Source organism: Protopterus annectens, chromosome 11.part0, assembly GCF_019279795.1.
Source record: "Protopterus annectens isolate FY-2018-M chromosome 11.part0, PAN1.0, whole genome shotgun sequence".
Classification (NCBI taxonomy): domain Eukaryota; kingdom Metazoa; phylum Chordata; order Ceratodontiformes; family Protopteridae; genus Protopterus; species Protopterus annectens.
Window position 1 is genome coordinate 1,143,102,088 of NC_056745.1, and position 16,986 is coordinate 1,143,119,073.

General features: G+C 39.9%; 1 protein-coding gene across 1 annotated transcript in view; it reads left to right on the forward strand.

The window, feature by feature from the left end:
- The window catches only part of LOC122815034 (gamma-secretase-activating protein-like), a 529,462-nt gene extending 518,241 nt beyond the window's left edge, over positions 1-11,221 (forward strand). The window contains exon 9 of the mRNA XM_044087285.1: positions 11,000-11,221. Within this exon, the coding sequence (XP_043943220.1) occupies positions 11,000-11,221 (222 nt within the window). The remainder of the gene's footprint in view (positions 1-10,999) is intronic.
- Positions 11,222-16,986: the final 5,765 nt, after the last annotated feature.

Below are 16,986 nucleotides of genomic sequence, written 5' to 3' on the forward strand. Positions count from 1 at the left end.
CTCATACACTTCACACACCACAATCAACAAACAAAACACATTCCGTCCAAAACCATACACAACACAAGCACACCACAATCCCTACAAACCCACACTAAACCTCACATACACAACTACCTACAACCCTAACCCAAACCCTAACCCTAAGGTCCACCATCAAGACACTTACCTGGCCTGCCCCTAACCCTAACTCACTTATCCCGCCCCTAACCCAAACACAATCACTACCACACACTTACCTGACCCGCTCCCTAACCCTAACTCACTTATCCCGCCCCTAACCCAAACACAATCACTACCGCACACTTACCTGGCCTGCTCCCTAACCCTAACTCACTTAACCCACCCCTATCCCCACAGACCGTCAATATCCACATTTACCTTACTCGCACCCTAACGTCCGTCACTACCGCATACTTACACAGCCTTTTCCCATGTCGGCATCCTCGGCGTCGGTGCTTTCATCCGTCGGGTCGATCTTCTGCACTGTTGATCTTCTGGGTCCCGTCGCGTCGGTCTTCTGAGCTGTCGATCTTCTGGGGCTCGCGATTTCCGTGTCGATGTTCCGGCGTGTCGTTTAAGTGAGGTAGAACTGTATATATATATATATATATATATATATATATATATATATATATATATATGTGTGTGTGTGTATATATATATATATCTATATATATATAAATGTTCACATTCACATAAATAAGTATAGAGTATGTGTATGTGCTCATATGGGTGTATGTTGCTACTTTATATATAACTGCAACATTTCTGCTCCTTTTAGAAAAGGAAAAAAAAACTGATGTACAGCCATCTCAGACTTGTAGCATACTTTGCAGTTTTATTCATTCAGTCACTGGGACTTGAAGTTATGACTCTCAGCCATTCATATTTTTATCAGGAAGCAAATTTAATAATGAAGTGATTTGTGTAACTATCACAATAAAAGTAAAAATTACCTTTTTTATATACACAATAAAAGCACTCATAAAGAAATAAACTGGACTATTTGAAGCTACAAAAGGATCTCTGTGATTTGTTGTATTTTTTTTTATTTATTTATTTATTTATTTTTTTTTACTAATAGTGGTCAAGAATACCTTGGTATTTAAATTGAAACTACAAGTATAGTTTACAGGTCAGTCAGATTACAGTAACGTACCACTGTTAGTGCATCAAATTTATCACACTAATAAGTAACTTCCAGACAGAAAAAAAAAAAATATTGTAATGTTTTTTTTTTCCCTCTCTGAATGGTACTTATTGGTACAATATTTATTTATTTTATTTAACATTTGTTGACAAGGAAAGTCTAACTAGGACAGTCTATTTTCAGCAAAGGCCCAGGGAGAAACCCTCTAGATGCATGTCTTTGGAATGTGGGAGGAAACCAGAGCACCCAGAGTAAACCCACACGAATGCAGGGACGATATGCAGAACCTCTTGGTGTGAGGCAGCAACATTAACTGCTGCACCACTGTGCTGATACATTGACTTTTTCCTTTGCACATGGTTTTTGTCCATTGCTGTTACATTTGGATCCTGTTTGAACATAGTATTGTTGGTACCACCAAAGATAACAGAACCTTATAGGGTTATCTTTCTCTGCCATTCCCATGAATATATGTCATTTATATTGCTTTATCAGTAATAGTGTTTGTCTTCTATACATACTGATATTTTATAAGTGTCATCATACTTTGCAAGTATAATTGTTCTTACAGTTATCTGTCATCAGTTAAGTCATTGCAGTTACTTAATTTTGCAGTAGGATAGTAACATATTGCATTTTAACCATCCTAGCATGTAATTTATTATAATCCACAGGCACACCACCACCAGTAGTATGCTTTTTAGAAGTAATATTTAGGTAATACTTTTCAGAGGTGTCGCAGTGGCACCGCTATTGGTCCAAAATCTAGCTATGTGACTTTTTTTCATATTTAAAATAATGTCCACAGCTATTACAGCTGTTACTTTTTTATCATCATGTGACACAGGTTTTACTGCAGATGTAGGTTGCTCAGTTATGTACATTGTTTCATGGCATAACTATCTTTCTACTAGAGCAGCAAAACTTTCAGAGTATTTAGGGGCAATTTGACACGTTCACTTTTTTAAAGCAGTAGATAAAGATGCCATTTTAGCTTTATTGTATTGACCATCAAACTCTAATCATAAAGATTTTGAACTGTGGATGGCTAGAGGGTAGAACAAGACTTGTGTGAGCCTGGCTATATAGTAGTATCACTCATTCTGTTATGATTTTTGAACCTTTGTACTTTTGCACTAAAGGCACAGAATGCAGAGGCTGGTTAGTTAACCAGAGAGTCACCTTGCCACTGTGCTAAGGCACTTGAAAGACCTCTCAGTGGTTTGATAGAATGTGAAGGCCACGCATGAAGTGCATGTATTGTAATGTTGTTCTAGTGGGCTGTTGCAACTTTGGGTTTCAGAAGTGCAGTCTGAATTAACTGTGTTTTTGAAATCACAGATATTAGAAATGAGCAGTACGTTCACAGATATTATAAATGAGCAGTACGTTTGCTGTAAAATTATCATAGGAATAGTTAAACTGATTAAATGTTGAATGCAAGGCATTAACAAATCCTTTTAAATCCTTTTGGACATTAACTTTACTAAAGTTGCAAAGCATCCAATGTACAGAGAGTCACAAAAGGAAAACTATTTTGTATTCCAGTCTTTAAATTAAAATCATACATTAACACACACTAAGCCCTTAATTTTTTTGAATAGTAGTAATCTTACAGAAAGAGTCTTTCCTAATATAAGTAGTTGGGTGAGAGGCAGGGATATGGTTAAGGGCCGTGCTAGGAGGTATAACCCAACTACCACTACACAAAATGCATACCTACACACACATACACACACACACACACACACACACACACACACACACACACACTCGCACATGCACAAACACATACAGCGATATAGATATATGCATGCCTTCCCTATCAGAGATGGTTATCTTTAGGATGAAAGTGATGTTTGAGTATGATTTTTATTCAGCACTTCTTTCTTTCTTAGAATTCTAAACAGTTAGCGGCACATCGTACCACTTAACCTTTTACATATTCTAACCTGTTTTACTCAAATTGTATTTGGACTTATTGTAATTTCTTTTTTCTTTAGTGTCATTGATGTAGGAAACTGTCCTGATGTGGCCATTTACTCCAGTAAATTAATAACACTGCTATTCACAAAGTTGCTGTCTCTTGTTTGTATTGTTCAGGTACAAAAGTAAAGGATGTTATGGCTTTTAGAAGTCCGTCATGAGCCAGTCACCTTGTACTTAATGCAGAGAGAAAAGAGAATGTCTATCTTGTATAAAACAGGAAGATGCTTTTAACTCTTAATGTCCATTAAATGAGTGTGGTCACAGTTTCTTTTAGACGTGCTTGTTTCACCATCTAACATAGTTTTAATGCAATGTCATGTGTTGGAATTCCTACCTTTTCAGTACACAAAATCTTGATTAGCAGTACAGAATAAGAGAATGGTCATCTCTCTGATGGCTAGAGGATAACTGTGCTGGCCTCATTCTGCGAACCTCCAGAACTAACCACTTTAAACTTTAAGTGAAAACCTTAGCTTGGGTACTGCTGTGATCTCCATAGCTACCAGTATTGTTTAGGCATAATGAATTATTAGTTAGAAATGACTAGAAATTGTATTTTTCATTTGTTCTCTTTACCACTTTTTCTGTTATTACAGTTTCTTCTGTTTTTACAGTTTTTTTATTTGTTATTACTGGTGCCCAACCCTCAAAGAAGGCACACACACACCTACTTGCATAAGTTTTAAAGACATGCAGGTAGGTGTATGTGTGTGTGTGTGTGTGTGTGTGTGTGCCGCCTTTGAAGGTTGGGCACTGAGCTGGCAACTCAACACTGTAAAAAACACTGCCATTCAATCTGCGGACCAGTGATCCACTGTGGTGACCCACTAACCAGGATAGGCCGAAAGGCTTTGCTTACTGTTTTTTGTTATTCTCTCCTAGGCTAAGTTGTCCACATGGACCAGTGCTCTACCCTGGGGTCAACAAATGCATAAATAAGTCAATAGCATTTTCTAGTGAACTGCCATACTGATTACCGGAGTAGCCTGCCTTTATGTTTACTGGTGTCTCTTGCTTCTCTGTTCCCTTAATCACCAATATAAAAGACCATTGTGGATCCAGTGGTTTGCCAGAGTGGCATAAAGAAATTTAAAACTGACTGTTGAATCATAAGATAAGGTATATCAATAATTCACATTAATTAATATAGTTTAAAATAGTTATTTCCAATGAAAATGTCTTTTTCCGTTTCAGTAGATATATATATATATATATATATATATATATATATATATATATATATATACGGTTTCTTTGTGAACAGCAGGTATTCAAATAGTGTGGGTTATTTGGATTGCCTAATATTTGAATATTCTTACTACTTTTTCAGTATTATAGGTTCATAGGTAGATACTAGGCTATCTGCCCTAGGGCATTTATAAGCCTAGCCAGAGTGTATTTGGCTTCCGCCTCCCTATTAGATTAGCCTACTGTGCCTCTGTAAAGTAGGTCACAGAAGGTACCCTTTTAAGATTAGTTTACTGTGCCTCTGTCTAGCAGGGACACAGAAGAGATCCCAGGGGTGAATTTGCGATTTCCCATCCACGTGTCCAGATTTCGCTTGAAGAGGGTCAGCGAGGGGCTATGTCTAACATGAATTGGGATTCTATTCCAGAGTGAGGGGAGCCTCTGGGAAATTAATATGTCCCTCCAGCATGTCCTATTTATTTTTGTGCTGAGGTTTAGGTCCCTGGAGCATGTAGCTCTAAGGGACTTGGATTTTTTGAGGTGGAGCATGTCCATTAATTCTGGGTTTGACATGGCTTTGTACGTCAGGCATAGATCACCACTAAGTAGGCGGTAAGCAACTGAGTAGAGCTGGAGTTTCTTTAGTCGAGCTGCATAGGACATCTGTTTGTAGCCCATGATCCTCTTGGTGAGGTACTTTTGGGGTCTCTCCAGTTGCTGCAGGTGTCAGGTAAGGTACATCCCAAAAGGGGCATTGTATTCAATTATGGGCCTGATGAGTGACGAGTAGAGGGGCACAATGACCTCTCTTGATCTAGATGTGAACCCTTTCTTGAGAAGGTCTTTCTAACCACTTTGGCAACGTGATTATCAAAGGAGAGATTACTATCTACGTTGGTCCCCAAATCTCTAATTACTTCTTCCGTCCTTAATGGATTACCACTTGTGTGGTAATTTGTGGGCACTTTGTTTTTCCCAAAGGGGATGACTATGCACTTTTTAGCATTTAGCTTGAGGCCGTGGCTCTGGCACCAAGCATCCAACTCTGTGAGACCCTTTTGGAGGATGCTTGTGTCAGCTGGAGATTCGATTATGGCCCCCAGTTTGCAGTCATCTGCCAACTTTATCAGCCATAATCCCCCTGTGTTAGCCTGAACCTCAGAGAAGTATATACCGAACAAGAGAGGTCCCAGAACTGAGCCCTGTGGGACGCCACTTGTAACTGGTTTGGATTCGGACATGGCACCTGCGATTCTGACCATGTGGGTTCTATCTCTGAGCCAGTTTGCAACCCATCTTGTGATGTAGGGGTTGATATTTAAGCTGGTAAGCTTATTTATGATGCCCGAGTGGGGTATTGTGTCGAAGGCTTTTGCGAGGTCCAGGTAGGCTGTGTGGACTACCTTGCCCTCATCTATGGCTTTGGTAACTGTTTCAAAGAAATCAACTAGGTTTAAGAGGCATGATCTGCCCTTAACAAAGCCGAATTGGGTAGGGTCCAGTGTCTGGAAGCTCCCAATGTCTTTGTTTATGAGTTCCATGATAATACGCTCCATAGCTTTACAGACCAGACTAGTCAGGCTTATGGGGCGATAGTTTCTGGGGTCCGTTGTGTCACCACCTTTGTGGAGTGGGACCACTGTAGCTGTACACCATTCTTTGGGTACATATCCTGTAGTAAGGCTAAGTTTGAACAGTGACTTAATGTGAGGGTTCAGTTCTTCTTGGAGCTCGTGTAAGAGACAGCCTGGGACACCGTCCAGTCCCATAGATGCTATGTTTTTTGCTTTGGAGAGGGCAGCTTTCACCTTGTGCATCTGTGATGTCAGGGAGGTTACATTCAGTTGGGAAAGGCATTTGCTTCTTTGGGGGGGGAGGAGGGGAGAAGTTTGCGCTGAATCTGTCTGCCAGGATGTTGGCTATGTCTGTAGGTTCGGTATATTTTGTACCGTTATGCAACAATTCAGAGCATATCTGGGAGTTTCCGCCCATGTTCCTGACATAACTAAAGAAGGCCTTGTGATTACCTTTAGTGTCTATGGCAATTTTTCTTTCAAAACTGGCCTTTGATGATTTTATGAGGGATCGAAGTTTCTTGCTAATACTGATCAGAGATGCCTTCCCTTTTTGGGATTTTGCTCGGTCATGTAGTAGCTTCCTCCTTCTGTTGTATAGCTTATTTATGGCCGGGGTCCACCAGACTGGTCTCCTGTTTTTGGAGGAGTGAATCTTGGTTTTATTTGGGATAGCACGATCCATGCATTCCTGCAGGTGCTCATAGAATGCATTTGTAAAGGATTCTGCGGATTGGGCTGTATTATCCTCTGGCCCAGGGGCTTTGAAGGATTCCACCTCAGTCTTGAGAAGTGCAAAGTTGGCTTTTGAGAAATTCTTTACAGTGATTTCCTTGGCTGGGGGTGGGGACGGGATATGGATGTCCAGGGAAATTTGTTTATGGTCTGATCTTACCAATGAGGGGTTTACCTCTGGTGTGGAACATAGAGTCCCCATGTTGGTGATGACCAGATCCAATATGTTGTTCCCTCTTGTGGGAGTGGTGACCAGTTGTTCCATTGCGTTAGTTTATAAATTCAAGGAACCGTTGGGCGAGGGTGTTTGGGCTTGAGTAGTTTTCCCAGTCAATGTTTGGGTAGTTGAAGTTACCCAATAACATAGTGTTTGGAGAGACCTTCATATTCTCCAGTGTTCTCAGGAATGCCAAGTGGAGTTGCTGTGATAGGGAGGGTGTTCTGTAGCAGGCTACAAACTGAAAGGCAGTTTTGCCCGCTGTTAGTTGCACATGGATGGTTTCCGATGCTTCGTGCAGTGCCACTAACCTGGAGGTGTAGGAATCTTTGATGAATATAGATACTCCCCCTCCTTTTGTGCTTCGGTCCGAGTTTTGGGGCCAAAACACATGGTATGAGTTATAACCTGGTAGTACTGGGGTGCTCTCCGGAACCTTGAACCAGGTTTCTGTTACTGCACAGACATCGACTTTCTCCATACTGAGGAGAGAGCCTCGAGTGCATGCATCTTGAGGTTTAGACTTCTGGCATTGAGTAGCATTACCTTTAGTTTTTTTATCCTTGGGTTGTCTATGGAGGTGGGTTTGTCCTTTGAGCCTTACCTAAAAAAGGCACTATGGGGGTGGTAAGAGCCTTGGCCAGTATACGAAAGCCTAAGGATGACAGGTGCAAGCCGTCCCTAGCGAAGCAACGTGGCTTGTCGAGCATGTCATCCCAGGCTGACAGACACTGGATCCCCTTTGAATGACACCAATACTTTAGTCAATTGTTGAAACTGATCATTTTGTCTTTATACTGTGGCATCATTCTTGGTGAGGGCAAAATGCTACTCAAGGTCAGGATCATACCAGCCTGGGCTACATGGTCAGAGAGCTCCTCTATATCTCTTTTCATGTAGTCCAGGGAGGTATGTCTCAGGTCATTCACACCAGCATGGACAATGATGGAGTCATACTTGTACTTGCTTTGGAGTGACCTGAGTGCTTGCGTTATGTGGCAGATCCTGGCACCAGACAGGCAGCTTACAGTGACCTTCTTCTTGTTTAGTCTGCTGAGCGGGACGTCAGTGTACTGGACAATAGAGTCTGCTATAACAAGTGTATTTGGTGTGTTGTTTGGCCTTAAGGGCTGTGACTGTGAGGCACACTGATTTGGTGAGATATGTGATTTGTGGGTATTGTTGAGGGGTGGCTGTTGCTTGGATATCTGCTTAGGAGGTCTTTGCTGTTTAGGCAGATTTTTATTTAGAGCCTCCGAGTATGTTTTTGTGTGTTTATGTGTTGGGTATGCAGATGCAATAGGTCTGTGTGAGACTGGATTTGTGGTGTGGGTGGTTACCTTTTCTTCCTGACTGACTGTGCCAGTCTAGGGTTAAGAGAGCTCTGCCTCCAGTTTGGCTGTGTAACTGCATCTCTCACATGTATTAGAGTTTGTTGGAAGGAGGTGAGGGTTGTCTGTGTACATAAGGCAATTGTAACATTGCATCAAAATTCACAGATACACCAGCTGGACTGGAGAGTAACCTTGAAACTGACCCTTGGACATACCAGATTAGTATAGGGAACTGTTTTTTTACTGATCAGATTAGGGAAGGGAACTGATTTTTCACTTTTATCAGGAAGGACCAATCAGGAGCCTAATACTTATGAGAAGTCAAGGAGGGTGTAGTGATTAGTTAGTTAGTGTTTCCTTATAAGAGCTGAGCAAGTGCAGGGCTTTAGAAAGAGAACAGAGTGATAACTTTGAGAGTTTGAACAGTTCTAAGGGAAAAAGTGAAGAGCAGACTTTGTGGAGCCTAGAATACTTTAAACCTGTTTAGGCGGCGCTGCCCGACGCTGCTCAGTGTGCAAAACCGCGCAATAAGAGAGTTGTAGGGTTTTAAGAGAGAGAGATCAAGGAGTTTAGAATTGACCCAAAATGGTCAATAAAACTACAGCTTCTAGGTAGTAACCACTCCTCCAGGGACAGGCAGGCTGTTCAGTGTTAACCACTCCCACTGGTGAACACAGAGACTTCCCTTTAGCCCAAGCAAGCACTGGCCTTCTAGAAACTTCCAAAAAGTTCAGAACAGCAAATCTATAACTGAACTTTCTTAACTTTCAGAAAGTGGGAAAAAAGCAAGATTTTTTTTTTCTTTTTGTTGTAGTTTAAAGATAGCAGAGATACACAAGCAGCAAAATAATCACAACAGTGCAATAAAAGACCCCACACTTGAGTGCTAGGCCAAAATCAGGTAAAATGCAGTTTTTAGAGAAAAAAATGATTTTAAATTAAGTGCAACACAGGAAATGCAGTAAACAGGCTCTAGATGTGTTCCAAGTACTGTTACTGTTACAGATATAAACAGCCGGAAAATGCCAAAAAGTAGGCGGCAAAGCAGTAAAACTTAACAAAAAATCAGAAGAAAATACTTAAAATCACAAAAGTGGCTCCTTTTCTTCTCTCAGTGTTTTCTCCCCTTGGTAGGTGCTTCAGCAACAACTAGCAAGCCTGAAAAGATGCCAAAACCACGAGGCAGACGGGTTTTAAGAGAGAGACAGATCAAGGAGTTTAGAATTTACCCAAAATGGCCAATAAAACTACAGCTTCTAGGTAGTAACCACTCCTCCAGGGACAGTTTATACTAAACTTATTCAGTTTCTTCTTTTATAACTAAACTAATGACTTCTACTGCCTCCTGTGTGGTTCTTGGTCTACCTCTTGCACTTTGATTCTGAGCAACCATATTACAATCTCCTCTACTAACTTCTATTTCCTAATATACCTATGCTACCTTGCTGTGCATGTGATTTATTTATAGTCTCATGCTTGGGTCCTGTATGTGTTGACTTTTTGCCTGTTGTAGACTCTAGTTTAAATGTTATAATAGCTGTGTGTATTTAGATGTTATATTATGTAAATGTCAGAAATGTAATTTTTTTTATCCAGCCAACAGATGTAAAAATATAAATAATCTGGAATTAATCAAGAGTTTTATTTAAGGATAGTGTATGCATGAGAGCACCTTTGTGAGCTTCTTCTTTGTGAAAACTTAACACTTGTCATAGTGCTGCATAAAAAATATATGAATGCATAAAAATACAGTTTGTATTACAGGGACTTGTGATATTAAGTATTTTAAATGCATGCAGATGATGGTATACCATGAAACCGATGAGAACTCTTGTGCATATTTCTTTCCTTACTTTAGTTCCTAGACTTTATTTGCTTTTCAGTAATACCTACTGTGCTTTGACCAAAATGTGTATTTTATACCCAGCTCTGGTGGTCTGGTGGTGTAGCGGGATAACTGCCCGAGTGTCTGGGCTTCATTAGTGGATCAGGGGCTTGACCGAGCTGGCAGTGGAGGATAAGAACTCTCAGCTTGCAGGAGATGACAGGCACAGCAGGATGCATACAGCCACAGTCCCTAAGAGGATGAGTGGTGGTATGGTGCATATCCTGGGGGGGGGGGGGGAGTGGGGGGCAGGCTTTCTGACCACCAAGCCATTTCATGGTAGTAGCCTTCATTAGTGAGTACATGGGAGCACGCATTTAAAGCAGAAGGTACTGTGGAGCCCCACTGTGATATGGGTAGCACACTACCATGCTCAGGCATATGAAAACATCCTCATTGCCAGTCTACTGGTGAGAGCATGAGAAGCCCTAATGGATGCTTGTATGACTGGCCCTCCAGATAGCTATCAGCCCCATATTGCACTGAGGCATTTCCCTAGTACAGGGGGATGAATGAAACAAGGTCTAGTGAGGGAAAGCTTGCTGGTCAGCACACATGGAGCAAAAATCACCCATAAAAATGTATATTTTATAACATCAGCCATGCAGTGATGGACTTGGACAGGAGAGAAATTCCAACTGAAAGCTAAAATGATGAACAATTATTTCTGTAATTTTTTATTGCTTTCACTCTGATTAGTTTGACTAGCCCATCATTACTGTAAAGTAATTTTGTCATAGTCCTTTTTCTTATTCTGGTAATTCAACTTTGGCATTATAATGCAGCGTGAATGTAAAAAGTAACATAAAAATTTACCATTGTAGAACTGCTGCAGTTGTTTAGTTGTTCACCCCACAGAAGAGCTAAGATATTTTGAAGATTGTGTAACATTTCCTAATATTTTTATTTCTTTTTATTTTAAAGCTAATAAAAAATACTCGTCTTCCCACTGACAGAATAATTGAAGACGTGACTTGGGCACAATGGGACATGAAGGAACAGAGACTGTACTGTGCTGTCACAAAGGTTAACTGCTTCCTTTCAGTTTCAAAATGTATATTTTACAGGTTTCTGTTTACATCAGTGGGGGTTTGTATGAAAGAAATGCTTTGTGGTGGACACCATTCAGTAACTGTGCTGCTTTAGAAGCCATTTGAAGTTAATGAGGTAATGTGCAGCTAATAGGTTGTACAGGTAAGGGAATTATTAAAGAGAGTTGCACAGATGCAAACTGGATTGCTGTCTTGCATAAGTACCTATTTGCATTAAGTGTCATCTTTCAAGAGGATTAAACATTTGATTGCTGGCTGTTACAGTCAAGGGCGTAGTCATGGAAAATAACTTCAAAGTAATTTTCTTTGACAGCATTGCAGTTCTCAGTTAATTTAAATGTTCAGATGATTGTCTTCAGTAAATGTAGCAATGCCTTTTTCTTTCAAGGTTCCTTGTCAATATTTTGCTTAAAAAAATCAGTCAACAGTGTTCTTGATGCATTGTGATTATAAGCAAACATTTGTTTAGAGTTAGTGTGATGCTTTTGCAAGCGGAGAATGTGCATTTCTGAAAATACAGTATTGGACAGTACAGTACACATAAAAACTGACAGCTGAGATTAAAGTTTTGCAAATTCCATTTGGTGTGAGTAATTCACTATTGATAGACGGGCCTAAAAAGTTGGTAGTACTCTTATGTTAGGAAACGTGTGTGGGCATTACAGTTTTCTTCCTCAAACAAGATTTCAGAATCATACAACAGAAATATAGTTGGATGTTTTAAAAAGACATTATATTCACTTAAAATGTAACATCTGCTTTATTCAGGAGGTAAGTAATAGCCTTTTTGTAAGGTAGCGGTCAAAGCAGTAAAACGTAGTAAAGTGAATATTGGACACAGTGGGATATATTTTCAGTACTGTTATTCTATGTCTTCATTAGATAAAGCACTTGTTGCACTGTACAGTGAAATCATAACATTTTTGTGTTTCTCTGCAAGTGGGACAGAATTTGTAAGGTATGGACTCTCAGATTACATGTTGTAACCATCGGTCTAAATGTTTAATATCTGAAAATAAGTACAGACAGGTTTTTGACACAGAGGGGTGAGGTACATTATCCTCCTGCATCTGGTCTGGATTCAGTAATAGTTCCCTGAATCTGGTGGAAAAATACAGTATTGTTGCCTTCTACTTGTGGATAGGGAGAGCTGTACCCAGTAACTCGCTATCTAAGCCCACTTATTAGGGATGCTTGTTCAGAAATGTGCATGTGTCAACATGCTGTGTTTTATGCATGACTTAGAAAAGTGAAAAACTGATGGAGGCTCAGATTGGTGACCCAGCTTTGATGAACCCTTCTGTTAATGCCAGATAGCAGTCGTGGACCAGTGTCACACTTGATTCAGTGTTGGAAATTGTATTCCACCTCCCTGACATTGCTTGAGAAGCTATCTGCACCATAATGGTGGATCTTTGTGTGCTTCATGTAAGTTGAAAACCAAAATAGGTAGGAGGATTGATGAGACTCTCTCTAGTGAGGGACAACCTGAAGATGGGCCTTCTACTGTAAGAAAACTCATGGGTATTCAGAGCCTTCACAAAAGTCTGTTTTGAAAAAAATTGGCATAGTTACAGTGGAGTACACACCATATGAAACAAAGAGTTGGAGCTTTGGAAATAAGTCATCACTGATGGCCAACATTTTTCGTCTCATGCACACCTTCACTCAACATTTCAGTGATGTATGGTGCACACTTCCTCCCTATGACTTCTCAATGCCCAGCTCCTTCAAATGTACCTTCTTAGTACTTGTAACATGAAACTACCACCTAAACAGTCAAGCCCCCACTACTTTTAATGGAATATGGTTTATGTTCACCCCGTCACTTCATTGTTCTCAGTGCAGTGTGTCACTACATCTCAGAGAAAGTGCATTAAGAAACATAATAAATGATCATTTATTAATGCCAGACATTGTCTTGCAGTGGAATTATATTGGATTATTTATGGTTAAAGATGTGTGATCAGTAAGACGAGAAAGGGGGAGGCAATCAGGAACTTGAAATGTATGCGGTACTCCTTTATCCAGATTTTCAGCAGTTGGAATTGTGCACTAGATTCAGTGTAATGCCTCCAGAGGAATCCCTGTTTTGCATGTCTGATGGCTATTGGATTTAGTTTTATATTGCCACAGCATGCCCTTGTTTGGATGGCTGACTTTGACTTTTCTGCATAGTGGACTCAGTTTAATTTTGCCATATGATGTTCTAGATTGCATGCCTGACTTTACAGGTTATTAGATTGAGTTAAAGATTAAAGCATATTAAAACAAGCTGCCATACATTATGTGTAGTTGAGTATGTCCTGCATTAACTTTATTGTAGTAGCTCCGCAAGCTGCTGTACATTATAAAGTTAAGCCACAGTGAATTCAGTTGAATATTGGTATAACATGCCTTCAGTTGCATGGCTTTTTCACAGTGCTTTAGAGTTAGTGGGATGCTCTTGCAGAATATTCTGTATAGTGATGCTGAAAATCATCAGATTCATTTTAATTCTGGCATAGATTGTTTTTAAGATACAACTGTAATAACTTACTGCCACTGAGTTCGCCAGTAAGTGCTCGTTCACCTCCTGGAATGAAATTAGACGAATGCAACTATCACCATCCACTTTGCAGTTCAAGCGTTTATTGCAAAATATAACTGAGATAAAAATTGAAATAAAAGCTAAATGAATATATAACCAGTTGTTAAGCGCTTTCACCCATGAAATGGGCTTCTTCCGAACACTCCATAGTTCGTTGTTACTCAATAAATAACTTATTTGGCGCCAAAATGCGTTCAAATTCTTAAATGTATATTGCGCTCCAAAGCATCCTATTTTAAATATTCTATAGGATGTAAACACACATTCTGAATGTCTTATTCAACAAAGTTATTAAATGTACAAATTTCACCTGATCTAACCATTTAGAAAGATACAAACATTAAGACATATTTATAAAAATCATTGCTGGGCTGTCATAATATACTCCATATACTACTATAATTAAAGTCTTCATTTTTAAGTGTCATATTATCTAAATCTGTTCAGCATAAACCCATAAAAAAACATGTAAAAAACATATAAAAAACAGCATGTTAGCTAAATCGATCAGCATAACCACATAATAATGAATCATCGCTGCAAGCCGCTGAAATCTAAATTGTACTGTCAGCGTGCTATTTTACCACAACGATGCTTCAGAGTTCGTCTACAAAAATGTGTATGTAAAATGCACCTTTCATTTCACCATTTACTATGCTGTTCTATATATATATATAGAATTAGACACTTCTTAATATGTTAATAAAACATTTTAAAATTAATAATTGTTTAGAATTTTTTGGAAATATACCGATTGCATACTGTATCCGGTGCCATAATAAAAAGTCGTGCTAATACCCTTTCTAACAGTTTAAACTAAACACAATCTATTTATTTGAATTATAATCCTACAAAACATATACATCACATTCTTAAATAGCCTTATGACAATTTTACGGTGGATGCATTGCTTATAATAATGACGACATAAATTACCATTTCCTAAAGAAATAAAGCAAAAATGAAGTATTTACTTTTGCTCACCAATAATTAAAATAGCTTGTATTACTAGTGATACTTAGCTAGATGGTATAAATCACCCAATGAATAATGAATATAGTATATAGTGTAGTAAGGGCTTTAAATTGTCAATTTCATATGCTTAAATATCAACAATATTTAATGTCACTACTTAAACAGAAAATGTTGACAAATACTGAATGTTCAGAGAACAAGGAATTGCAGGATTTATTGCATGCAACTGAACACGTGGGAAAGCATACTTTGCAATGTGGTTATGATTCACTGGAGGCCTCGTGCAGGGCCGCAGTTGCAGGTTCTGTTATTAGAAGGCATGCTTGGTTAAAGGAACAAAATCTGCCTGATCATGTTAAAGCAAAATTATTAGATCCACCATTACAGCATGATACTTTGTTTGGTACTAAAGCAGAAGAGGTGTTGAAAAAAATGGAGGATAAAGCAAAATCCATGCAGACAGTCAAGGATTTCTTACAGGTACAGCCACCCAGGTTTAGCAGGAACTGGCCTTCTAAAAATTGGTCCTTTCCAGTCTCAGACAGACCACAAAGAGGCAGATACAGGCGTCCCAGAGGCAGATCTCAGCCCCAAGGCTCATACAGGCCTAAACAATGGGGTGCTCTTACCTCCAAAAGCGGAGAAGATAAATCACAGCCTTAAAGGAAACAGTCCCAATGACTTTCCTCTACCAGTTCCAAACAGTTTTCTTTTGACAGCCCCCTTAGGGGGAAAACTAGCACTTTTTTCATCAAATTGGCAAATGGTTACCCAAGACAAATGGGTTCTGAACATAGTGTCCCAAGGCTACAGGTTCCATTTTCACACTCTACCAAGGTCAAAGGGCATGCCAGACCTGCCACACAATCAATGAGCAGAGGCAAAAAAACAAATTACAGCCTTCATGGACATGAGGGACATTCAGCAAGTACCACAACAAGAGCAGGGGCAAGGATTTTACTCTAGACTTTTCCTAGTACCCAGGAAGGACAAAACCTGGAGACCAATTCTGGACCTGTCTATACTAAATACGTTTCTGGAAGTTCCAAAATTCAAGATGTTGACTCTACAGCAGCTACTGCCCATGCTGGACAAGCGGGCTTGGCTAGTAACTTTGGACCTAAAAGAGACATACCTGCATGTCCCAACAGACAATCTTGCAGAAGATACCTCAGATTCATAGCTGGCTCAATGCATTACCAATTCTCTGCATTGCCCTTTGGCTTATCTACTGTGCCCAGGGTCTTTACAAAATGCCTGGCACCAGTAATTGTGTTTTGCAGACAAAAAGGAATTCAAATATATCCCTACTTGGACGACTGCCTAATTCAAGCAGAGAACAAAGACACTCTTCTAAAGCATCTGGCGTTTGTAAAAAAATTACTGATTGGCCTGGGGTACACAGTAAATGAAAAGAAATCAAAACTAGTGCCCTCTCAAGAGATAGTATTCCTGGGTGCAAGCTTAAATACAACTGCCCAGATGGCTCTCACGCCACACAAGCAAAAACAACTGACCACTTACTTCAAGAAACTTGCAACAAAAACCCACTTATCCGCAAGGAAAATCCTCAGGCCTTGGGTTTCATGGCATCCTGCATTCTACTAATTCCATATGCCAAACTGCATATGAGGAAACTACAATGGTATCTGCAAAGTGTTTGGACTCAGCATTGCCACAGCCTGGAGACAGTAATTGCACTCATTCCCTGCCTACAACAGGAGTTTCAATGGTGGGCAGAAGCCTGTCACCACAACAACGGTCTGGCATTCAGTTTACCCACAGCCAGACAGACACTGACAACGGACACATCAGATTATGCCTGGGGGGCCCATATGGCAGGAAAATGTATTCAGGGCACATGGCCTACAAACCAGATGCATCTTCACATCAATCAAAAAGAGATCCTAGCTGTTCAAAATGCCCTTACAGTTTTCAAGGACCTGCTTCATCCAGGACAATTACTGATAAAGACAGACAACACTACTGTCGTGGTACATAAACAAGCAGGGAGGTACTCATTCCTACCCCCTCTACAGACAAGCAATGACCTTAATGGACACAGCATTGGCCTTTCAAGTTCACCTGCAAGAACAATTCCTGCCAGGAAAAACAAATACTCTGGCAGACGAATTAAGCAGAAACCTCATGGATCCCCACGAATGGTAACTGGATCCACAAGTCTTCACGATGATAATAAGGAAATGGGGATGCCCAGACATAGATCTATTTGCCTCCCCTCACAACTGTCACTTGCAGAGATTTTGCACAAGGATTTACCAAAAGCAAGCATG